The 12,159-nt window shown below is 29.6% G+C and overlaps 1 protein-coding gene across 1 annotated transcript; it reads left to right on the forward strand.

Annotated features, from left to right (window-relative positions):
* The first annotated feature begins 7,700 nt into the window (after window positions 1-7,700).
* On the forward strand, window positions 7,701-11,361 carry LOC115994157 (protein LATERAL ORGAN BOUNDARIES-like). Its single transcript, XM_031118219.1, has 2 exons — window positions 7,701-8,167; window positions 10,337-11,361. Exon 2 carries the CDS (start codon window positions 10,370-10,372, stop codon window positions 11,210-11,212), a length of 843 nt encoding a protein of 280 aa, XP_030974079.1. The 5' UTR covers window positions 7,701-8,167; window positions 10,337-10,369; the 3' UTR covers window positions 11,213-11,361.
* The last annotated feature ends 798 nt before the right edge of the window (window positions 11,362-12,159 follow it).

The following is a 12,159-nucleotide window of genomic DNA, read 5'->3' on the forward strand; positions in this document are numbered from 1 at the left end:
GGCAGTATTCTGACCAAGGCATGCGGGTCAATTATTGTGTTTATAATTGAATTTATCATATTCAATGTCTCTATTGTTGACATGCTAAACTATCAGATTTGGTCGCCATACAGCAGCTCTAAATTTAATTCTTATGTATATGCATAACAATTTCAATGAGATTTAAAGCAAAGATAATGACATAATGTCAATATTACTATTACAAGTTACAAAAGCCCAACTGCTCCAATCCTCAGGTACTCTGCCTTTTAGGATTCGGTTTAAACGAGCCAGACTAAAGGAATAAGCATATTTTGTCGTTTAGGAAGTTCTCGATTTGAATGAAATGCAAACATGAACAAAAAAGAATACAATGTTGCATTGCAGTCCCATCTGGAAGAAACAACTGTAGTAATGTCAGGGGGTCAGAGGAGAGAGCTGAGGCCAGATAACCATTGGTTGTCATCACATGGATTATATTTCAAAAGTGGGAAAACCTAAGCTCTTTCTTATTTCTATTTCATTGCCTAGCTTGCCAAACCTTCTTTCACTCTTTCTCTATTCTTTGTTGGTTGTTAAGAAGACTTTAATTAATAAAGAAAAAAGAAATACAATCTAAGGTCAACATGTTCAACCTATAATTTTTGTTTATTTAAGCTAGTTTACTGTACCAGCATGTGCACCCTTAATTTTTTGTTTACTTGGAACTTTATTATTATAATGATTGTTGAGGATCTACACCTGCCCAAAAGAATTTAAAGAAATGAAGATAAGGACAATCGCACCATAAAATAATTGTCATATTTGTACTAGCAGGGTGACAATCCATACGGGTTTTCCAATTAGATTTATTTTCTGACTGTTGAACAAGATTATAAAACTCATATGAGAGCCATGTTAACTGATCGATCATTTGGCTGATATAAATTCTTTCCTATAGTATTTAAATATTGGGATTTCGTGTTCCAGCTAATTGATTGCGTGAAATGGTTTGTTCACATTTTGCTTTCTTAGGCTATGTTTGTTTAGTTGGAAATTCTTGTGGGAAGATAATTTTTGCATTTTTTAGTATTTTTTAGCATCAGAAAAATTGAGTCAAAGAAAAATTATATTTTGTAACAATAAACTATGACTTATTTTTTAGAAATTGTTTTTCACTAAATTTTATTGGGAAACAATACTGTAAGGACTGGATTTGGTTCCTAGCCCAAATGATGGATGGATTTAGGTCCAAAAAGCCTAAAATAATGAATTTGTAAAAAGTGAGTTGGAAAACTGGACTTAAATGAGTTGGATGACAAATAAAGTGGATTCAAATGACAAGAACGGAAAAATAGATTGATTTAAACTAAAGAAAATCGTCCTCGACACAGTGCGAGGAGATTAGTTCTTATATATTTCTCTTAAGTTTGATTACAAATTTGTTTCCTGATTGCTACAGTATTTCTCTCTTGATTTCTCGATCTCTTTCTCTCATTGCCTCCTTCTTTTATACTCTCTCCACCTTTCGTCTACACCCTCCACGTGCGGGCCAAATGGTTGGTATTGATACTTGTCCCATCAGCACATTCCTAAAGTCTTTATGTAGTAGTTGTAAGGTTGAAAACCACTGTTCATGTATCACTTTCACATTAATGCAGCCAGAAAATTAGCTACAGAGCATTTAATGCGGTAGTAGCAGTTTTCTCCTTAGATATTTTAGGACTCCCCCTGTCCTATGTTTCTGTAATTTTTATCCGTACCAATAGAATTTCCTAGAACTTTCCTCTTTACAGCAGACCATTTCTTCGGACCTCGGCTTTGGTCAGTCGAGGAGGCATTCATCCTCAGCCCATCCTCCTGGGCCCTTATGACCAAAATCAACTTTCTCTTTCACTAACATAGACTCCCTTGACAATATTTATTTCTCCTCGGACGACCTTTCGTCCTCGAATTGTGCCCTAGGCCCAATATATACAAAGATAAAGAGCTTCTGGGCCCAATACCCCTACAAATACTATCTCATTGCAAATTAAATAATATTGGAAATTAGGATATCATTTTCCAACATATTTAAAGTTGCTATTAAATATAGGAAAATGAGATGGTTTTATAGAAAATATTTTTTGCAAAATGATTCATTTTCTAGATTTTAACATCGAAACAAACAGAGGTATTCTATCATTTAACAAATAAAAATCATCTATCCTAATAATATTTATACTTCATTTTATATTACACAAATCACAATCTTTCATACGCCTATTGCCCCCCTTCAACCTAAATTAATTTTTTTTTTTAATTTATAAACAACCTAAAATAGAAGAAGATCCCCAAAATATAATATATTATATCTATTTGTCTTAAATTGTTGCAAAAAAAAAATATATTGTAATAAAAAAGTAAGCCTCTCATTTAGAATTTTAAAAAAAATTAATAAATTTTAATTAAAGCCCAAAAAATTAAAAAAAAATTATAATTTTTTCTAATATTGAATATTTTATTAATAAGTTTTACTATGTTTGCAGAAGTTTAAAAGTGTAAAAATTTTCAATCTCCCAAAAATGTTAATCTTCCTTTCTCTCTCTCTATCAAAATTAAAATTAGAATTAATAATTTTTAAGACAAATTCATTATTGAAATCCATTATTCAATAACTAAAGTCTAACATTGCCAAGAGAAATAATAATAATAATCTAAAATATGATATTTATTTTGATAATGATTGTTTCAATATTTTTATAATTAAAAGTTTTAAAATACATTTTATAAATGTGGGGCGCAAATGATTTATGGGCCAGGCCCATCTACCCAGGGAGAGTCCAAAGGCCCAAGCCGAGGAGGATTATGGCTCAAGTTCAACGAAATAGCCTTTGGGTACCGCCGAGGGTAGTTCAGTCCTCGGCAGACCCACAGTACCCCCAAAGGGAAGGGTAAAAACGGTATAGGACTGGAACATGGAAGAAAGATCTAAAATATCCAGGGAAAGCTGCTGTTATTGTCATTTAATGTTTTGAACCCGACAGGGCCGCATTCTTTGGCTCTTACAACCACCCCCAACGACTTTGGGGGATGGACTGATGGGATAAGTATCAGCCATGTAAAGATTGACCCTACACGTGGATGAAGGATAATGAACATAGGCGAGTATAAAAGGAAAATTAAGTAACTTTGGGAAGGGGCTGGGAAAAAATGGTAAAAAACGAGAGCCTCCCAGCCCACCTCCAGGAGAAGTACTCTAGGGGTGACGATCGTTTAACCTTGTATGAACGCCATGAAAAACCCATCGCCTATCGATTAAGGCCTAGCCTTTCAAACCCACGCTCTACAAATGATATTGTTAGGGCCGTTTTACGTGCGAACCCGACACTGTTACGGTCCGCCACGAATCGTGACCCTACAATAAATATATTAAAATAGTATTAATATATTAAATTATATAAAGTTTGGATTCTTTTTTCCTAATTTATGTATCATATTAAATAATTATATATTTTACATTTGCATTAGGCTCCAAAATGTGTTGAGTGGGCCTTAGACTAGGTCCTATTTTTGCGGACTATGAATTTGTGCGAGAATTGAAAAGACTTGTTTGAAACTAAATTTAGGTATATAATAGAAATAACATCATTTATAATTTACAAATTTTCAAAACTTTTTATTTTATATTTAAAATTCTCTGTGCTTATGAAAAATCTTCATAACAATATAACCATATTTTGCATGAAATTTTAACATGTCGATATCATAGTTAATATTTCATGATTTTGGCATGATCATAATGTTGTTAATACAAAGAGAGCAATTCAATCAAGGCTAGTTGTTAAAAAATACAAATATCAAATTAATAATTTTGCAAAGAAGTGTTCAATGAGTACTTGGGATATTGGAAGAAACTAATATCTCTTCATAAAATGCTTCACTTTAAAACTAGCCCTACTTTTTGCAAGAAGTTTCTCCTCTTGAACTCTTCATTTAAGAGTTATCTCTTTTACTCAAATGGAACCCTTTACTACTATACCATATATTATATATATACACGTTCAACAATTTTCTTTAATAAATTACATTTGCTTTGGGTAATGCAGAATATTGTTTGCTTTGAGTACTAGAACCTCACAGTTTTGTTTTCCTCCAAAGCACACAACAGTAGAAGAAAAGACTTCTAAATATTGAAATGAGATCTCCTTTATGTGCTTCTCCAGACAATGTATGATTTCATAAATTGCACTTCACCTCATTGCATGCACGTGAACTACACATCTTGGCCTTTTGGGCCACTACAATTATATATATATATATATATATATATATGAAAAACCAAATCCAACCATTTTTGGAATATTTAAAGATCCTGATTAGTCAATAACTCATTCTTGATTGAAGTAATAAGGATCTTTTAATTTTCCAAAAATTGTTGGTTTTGGTTTTTCATTTTTCCATTCTTAATCAAATTGGAACTTGTCACATATCATTATTAGTCGATATCACCCTAAATTTATTGAGAATTTTACTATATGTAAATGTTATATGCTTTAATAAAGGGATATGTTACATGATTTTGTACATCACCATGATCCAACTTTTATAATATATTAGTTAAAAACCTGTGCGTTGCATGTTTTTATCGTAATCTTATAAAATATATATTTTATTTGAAAAACAATAACAAAATAAATAATTATTATAAAGAAATGAATAATGAGTTTTTAATTGCTACGCCACATGGTCCATGAATGCATCAAAAATTGAGCTATTGTTGAGCTACTGCTTCATATGTATCAGAGTTTGTATCTTTGTTTGTAATTTCTGCTAATGGTGAAGCCAAATCAAAACATGTGCATGGGGCAATCCTCTTTTTAGGAATTCAATAGTGAAGAAAACTATATAGAACAAACAATGTATTTTTAATTATTTGTAAATAACAATATTAATTGTAATAATTTTTTTATATAATTACTATAATTAACATGTAATCATGCAAAATTTGTCATTTTGAAATTTGTAGGCTTTTTATTTGATAATATTTAGTTTTTCATCATACCTTAAGGCTGCAATAATTCTCCCAAACTACTAACCTTGTACAATGTCTTTTATCAATTGATCCAATTGATATTAGGTATGTCTTTAGAGTTTTTGCTAGGTATTTCACGTCTTTGCAAATTTGCAACAGCATTAGCATCCTAGTTTATTGAAGTATTCAACAAATTTATTATAAAATAAATGTACACAATTGAAGTAGATTGATACAAATTTATTATGTACAATAAATGTATGACTATATTGGTTGCCATCAATTGTTCATTACTTATATGATCTGTTACTCTTTCTCTTTTATTGGCTGAATCTACAGATCTTAATAGTCGTAAATTCATAATGGATTTTTGTTTAAATCTTGCAAATGATTATAAAATACACAACCAAATTAATAGTATGCATGTTTGAAAGACAAATCAAGTGCATGTATAGTGTAAAAAAATACTTGCCTATGGTAGGGGTGGTGATGTCTTCCATGTCAAACCGCTTCTTGGAGAGGGAGTGAGAAAGTTTTTTTTTTTTTTTTTTTTTTTTTTTTTCAAACAGAGAGAGATTTAGTTTGAAAAAGAAATCAATATATAATAGCTAAAACTTTAATATTTAAAAGTGGTATTTAATCACTGTACACCCTTGGTGCAATGGTTATTCCACAAGTATAAGGGTGTAAGGGCAAGAACTGAGGTTCAAGTATTCAGGAGGGAGTTTCATATAAATATACACTTAGATTATGTTAAAGTAAAATTTCTATATTGTATTAAAAAAAAAAAAGGTATTTGATGTGGATAGTGTTTCAACTATAATCAAATTATCTTCTCCTTTTTTGTCATTTGTTTTGTTTTTTTTTTTTATATATATATTTTTATATTTATGCATATTCTCCTTTTTGTTTAGGTGTCTTAGGCTTTATCAAATTAGTTTTGTTGATCCTTGTAATTCATTTTAATTAGAAGTTTTTGTATTCATGCTTTATCTAATTAGTTTTGGAAGTGGTATTTGATAAGGATTAGTGATCAAATTCAAGTAGGATATAGTGATATACATAGGGCTTAATATTTATTTTTTTTTGTTTTTGTTTTTATCTATAAATTTCTTGCAATTTAGGGCAGCCAACCTTTTTTTAAAATTAAGAGTTTTTTTTTCAACTTAAACGTGTACTATGTTGCTGGTTTTTTTTTTTTTTTAATTAAGATTTTTATTATAAAATATTAGATGAAGAATTTGGATTGTAATCAAATTATGATTTTTATCAATTTAGAAATTATAGGAGAAGTTAAAATCATATAAACGTGTATCAGTTTTTTTTTTTTTTTTTTAATAAAAGATTAGATGAAGAATTTGGATTGTAATCAAATTAAAATATAATTTGGATTGTAATCAAATTATGATTTTTATTAACTTACATATTATAGGAGAAGAAAAATTATATCTATTTTTAAAAAGAATTTTCTACAATTTTTTACAATTTGATGAAGTTACTTGGTGCAACCACGATTTCTAAACCTAACTTTTATTATATAGTATATGATATGATATGATATAAAATATATAGATAAATAATTAGATATTGTCAATGCATAGTAGTACCCATGAATTGCTTTGTATGAAGTGCACAATTTTCATTGTTAAATTATTTATAATTGAGATTAAAATAAAAGCATAAAATAATGCAACATTATATATAAAAATATGTTTTTTGTTGACTTATATAATGTATGACATTACTTTTTTTTATTATTATTTATTTACTTTATTAGTTTAAATAACCTTTTTTTTTTTTTAGAAACATTAGTTTAAATAACTTAAACTAAACACATAACAAATATCCAAAAAAAATTAACAAATAAACTGACATTAATAAAATTCGCATGGTTAAAAGCTACTAAAGAAGTAAATATACTCTTTTCTTAAACAAATATGGATGAAATATACGCTTTTCTTAAACAAATACTATCAACTACTAAAGAAGTAAATAAATAGATCTTGGGTAAATGCAAATAACTAAATAGTACGTATTGTTATCTGGGTTATCATTGTTACGAGTTTTTATTTTTTATTTTTTTTATAATAAAATATGATAAGCGTTATACCAAAAAACCAAAAAAAGGAAGGTTAACTTGAATATAACATAAACCCTTTTATTCTTTTAGGCTAGGTGAGTTGTCACTTGTCAAGATTAAGCTACGACTTTTTTTTTTATATTTTTTATAATGAATATTAGGCTACGAGGCCTAAGAGATTTTTTTTGGGAAGCCTACGAAGCCTTAGAGATAAGGGAAGAAAGAGTTTTATTTGTGTACACTGCATGGGTATGTTTAAAAGCATATGGGGCTTAGCTGAGATTGAAACCAAAACGGTAGGATCCTCTCCATATCAATTTTAAACGGAGAGATCCTATGAGAATTATCTTTATCTTTTTCTCATTCTTCTATAGGCATACTTACCGAAAAATGATATATCCACAATATTTTCATAACTTTTTTATAACAAATCATAAGTGATAAGTTGTTACTGGTTATTATTGTTGAGGAAAAAAAGTAATCTTAGTGTTAAGTTCAAATTTGAACCAATAACAACTAACCACCTATGATTTATTGTGAAAAATGTTATAAAAATATTGTGGACGTAGCATTTCTCAAACGCTACGCATCATTTAAAATTTTAAATAACATGGCAGTTTTTAGGCTTGTTAAATCCAAGAGGAAAAAGATTTTTACGAAGAAATGAAAGAAATAGAGCGGACTTAAAAATAAAGAGGATCTCGAAGTGCATTGTATGTTTCTCCTGAAACAGTCCTTACCGGTTCTGTTATGATACGTATCTCTCTCTATTTATTCTAAAATTTACACATGTTATTTTTCCCAGTCTTCTTCTGTTGGGATCGTGAAACTCAAAAATCGGATCAAATGCTCTCTCTCACTTGAACACTACTCTCATCTTTCATTTCTTATAACAGTTTTTTTTCATTCTACTAAAAACTTTCTGTTCTTGGAAAACTTTCTGTTCTTGGAGTCTATGTTTTATCAAACGGGTGATAAAGCATTACTAGCACCGTGAGAGGGCAGACGAAATCGCAGGGGTGAGAGGGGTGTCAGTGCATTACTAGCACCGAGAGGGGGAAAAGAAAAAAGTGCCAAGATTGTGATCTGACATTTGAAAGAAAGAAAAAAAAAAGGTAATCCGATATAAGATTCTATGTTTCTTTAAGCATTTGTTACTATTATTATTTAAAAAAATACATGATCTATCATATTAACAAGATATCTTTATGATATTTGTTAATGGATTAATGAGTACCCTTGATAATAGATACACTAGATTAATGGATACCCTTGTTAACAAATACCTTGTTAATAGATACTCGTACTCTTATGATATTTGTATTTTTTTTTAATTATTCCCATAGTGATTAACTTCTCCCATATTTGGCAAGTTTGTAGCTAATCTTCAATCAATATTTTTTTATTGGATGAAAATTTTGAAAATATCACACAAAATTTGGCTATAAACTTAATTGTAACCTAAGGTTACAACTTTCACTGAAAAAATTAACATAGTTACATTTTTTGAAAATCTAACAACTAAATTGCACTCATTTTAGTTTTCTCCAATATTTCAACAAGATTTGGCATCTCAATTTCTAATAGAGACATTCAAATTTAAATCTCTCACCAATGTATATAAAAAAAAATTTCAATAGCTTTCCTTGTAAAAAAGGGTAATCTTTAGTTATTTTATAGACAAAATAGAAAGACACTAAAAATAATGTAGTGATTTGATCATAGTATATATATGTGTTTTTAAATTGAAAATTGCATGATATATTGGGTCATATAAATAGGCAAGTTTCATGCCTACAAAAAATGCAAATATCCATCAATTATTTTTTTTTACATTCTAGATTTTGTGTTAGTAAAGTTATTTATTTTTTTCCCTTTTGGTTGGACATTGTTTCAATAGTTGCAAAGACAACTAAAATTTTAGTAAGAATACCATATTTCAAATCAATTGTTCCTCACATTAAAAAAAAAAAAAAAATCAATTGTTTCTCATATAAATATTAGAAAAATGATATTAAAATTTCATTATGCTTAAAATAATTAATATAACAAAATAAACATATTCACTCTATTAGTTATCTTTCTAATTACATAAAATAAATAACACAATGTTAGTTCCACATACACACACACATAGATATATCACATGTCACTGAAAGGAATCAGGAAATTTAAAGGGTTAAGATTAATTTTTAGTGAATTCACAAATGTTTAATTTTTTTTTTAATAGTTTTTGTGTCAATTTTTGTCAAAGCAACTAAACATGAGGAATAATGTCATATTGTAAATCTAATATTATTATTCCAACTAAAAGTTATTTCTTAAATAAAGTTTATAAAAATAATCTTATAAATTCATTTAATATAAATAATTAATGCACAACTATAGATAATTAGCATATACATTTACTCTATTAGTTGATTCAATGAACTAATAATTTGATATAAATACAAACTCTTTGAAGTAGAAACCTAAATAAAAAGTATTTCAAGGAATGCGCCACTTGACACAACTTCATACTCTCCAATATGAGATCTCTACTCTTATATATATATATAAATATATATATATTAATTTCATGTTAATCGGATATTATTTATTATTCGATCTATAAAATAAATTTTTTATGTATAGTTTTAAATTAAAAAAAAAAACTTGAAATTTAAACATTTAATTGATAACACAGCTATTAACTTTTGATATTCTTAAAATTTTGCAAGCATGGAGGATATATTAATTCTTTTTATATCTTTCATACTTGCAAAATTTCAAGAATATCAAAAATTAATAGTTATATCATAATTAAATGTTTAAAATTTCAAATTTTTATCATCTAAAATTATGCATTAAAAATAAGTTTATGCTTGAATAGTAAAGAATATGATTAGAATTTCAAAAAATTTTCAAAATTTTCAGCCATGTAAATTTTTTCTTTTTTAGCTGGAGTAAAAACAAATTTGTGGCCAAATTTTGTCCAATAATATATATATAAACTACTTTATAAATTAACTATTTAAGCTAACTTTAAATATATCTTTCAAACAAGTAAATTAATAAATGAAAATAATTAATAAAATCCAGCACATTAATTAGGGGATATTGCAATAATATACCATGTTAAGAATCTTTTTTACTTTTTTATTTTTATTTTAGTGAATGAAGTTTTTTTTTTTTACTTGACTACGTCAACAAAGTTACAAGGTTAGTATTTTCAAAGAAGAAGTCGATTTATTCATTTGTCAACTTTTTTTCTGAACCAAATTTTGGTTTTTAAATTTTAACAGGATCCTCTCAATTTCTAAAAATTGAGGGAGAAAATGTCATCTTCAAATTCGCCATGCGCAGCATGCAAGCTCCAAAGGCGAAAGTGCACGCAAGACTGCGTGTTTGCACCTTATTTTCCAGCGGACCAGCCCCAGAAGTTTGCTAATGTTCACAATGTGTTTGGAGCTAGCAATGTTGCCAAGATTCTGAATGAACTCAACCCTCTCCAGCGTGAGGACGCAGTAAACTCCTTGGCGTACGAGGCAGAGGCTCGTCTGAGCGATCCAGTCTATGGCTGCGTGGGTATCATTTCCATTCTCCAGTACAAGCTGAAACAGATCCAGATCAGTCTCTACAATGCCAAGCAGGAGCTTGCACGATTGTCGAGCGGTCAGGCCTTCCACCCTACTCTCTATCCACCAGGGTTTATCCCAAAACTACAGCACCTGGACAACCCTTCCTCTTCTTCTTCAGTCTTGCCTTACATTCCCACTGGAGCTGATACGCATGGTAGCCAATTGGCGATTCGCGAAACGCAGCGGCAACTACATCATCAGCAGCAACAACAACATATGTTGCAAATGCAGCAACATATTTTTGAGGAACAAAAAATGGTTGCGGCTGTGGCTGCCAGAGAGCAACAGGAACGGGAGTTTGTGAGGCTCAACACTGGATTTGACCCAGCGGCCAACCTGGGTTCGATCAATCCCAATGGGTATAATCAAAGGAATGATGCCGCTGCTGCTGCCATGTCTCCTTTGGCTTTGGGCACATTTGAAAACCCTTACTCAATTCAAACACGGGTCGCTGAACCTCAACACCATCTTCAACCACAACAAGGCCAACAAAGTCAGCCTCAGCAGCCTAAGTTGGAAAGCAAGGAGGGTAGGAGTTAGGTTAGTCATGTTGATTGATGTTTTTGTTGCTATTTGACCTTCCTAGCTTTTTTGTCCTTCCATTTGAGGGATGCATTCTTTCATTAGGTCTGCTAGATGGAAATCATGAATAAAAATATATTCTTTGAATGTGTGTGTTCCATTCTGTACACTCCACTAGTTTTTTTTTTTTTTTTCAATGCAAAATAATTAAAGTTTAGATGGAAAGAACATAAGGTATATGACATAATTTAATTGATGAAATTTAAAGTGGACAACTCATAGAGAATTTTAGTTTTTAAATGAATAAAATTTTCGTCTTATTATATGTGCTATATTCTATCCAACTAGTTCAATTAAAGTCTTTATCATAACTTGATAATCTATAAGGTGGAACACTTTTAGTGGGATTAAGAATTTTTGTTCTCAAATAAATAAATAAAAATTTGTCTCAATGTACTCCATTTTTTTATGTTTGCTTTATTTTATATTTAAAAGGTTTTTTTTCTTCCAAAAATGTTTTAAAGGTTAGATTTTTAGGTTCTGTTTGTGGCTATGGGACGGGTTGTATTTCATTGTTTAGTAGAAGATGAAATAAAATTATGATTTTGATAAGGTTGGACCTCACTGAAATATTGTCTCAAGTAAAAACTGGCTTAATAGAGGAGGGTTTCGATCGTATGAATGTCATAATTTTCAGATTTTAATTCTATTGTAACAAGCATGTGAGACTTTGATGAAAAAGAAATTCGTGCTTAAATTGTTGATGTTCCATCCTCAAAGGAGCCTCAAAACACACTTGTAATCTTCTTGTCACAGATGCGAAAATTATTGTAGGTAAACTTTAGAAGGATGCTGCGAAATTTAACTATTTTTTGCAAAATTTTAGGGTTTTATTTTATTTTCACTTTGATCTATTCAGCATTGGAGCATTTAGTATCCGTTTGGATCCTACATCCAGCGTCCCC

The sequence above is a fragment of the Quercus lobata genome, chromosome 6 (assembly GCF_001633185.2).
Source record: "Quercus lobata isolate SW786 chromosome 6, ValleyOak3.0 Primary Assembly, whole genome shotgun sequence".
NCBI classification, from domain to species: Eukaryota; Viridiplantae; Streptophyta; class Magnoliopsida; order Fagales; family Fagaceae; genus Quercus; species Quercus lobata.

Excerpts from the sequence above, each read along its gene's own strand:
- LOC115994157 (XM_031118219.1), top strand. The coding sequence starts at position 10,370 with ATGTCATCTTCAAATTCGCCATGCGCAGCATGCAAGCTCCAAAGGCGA.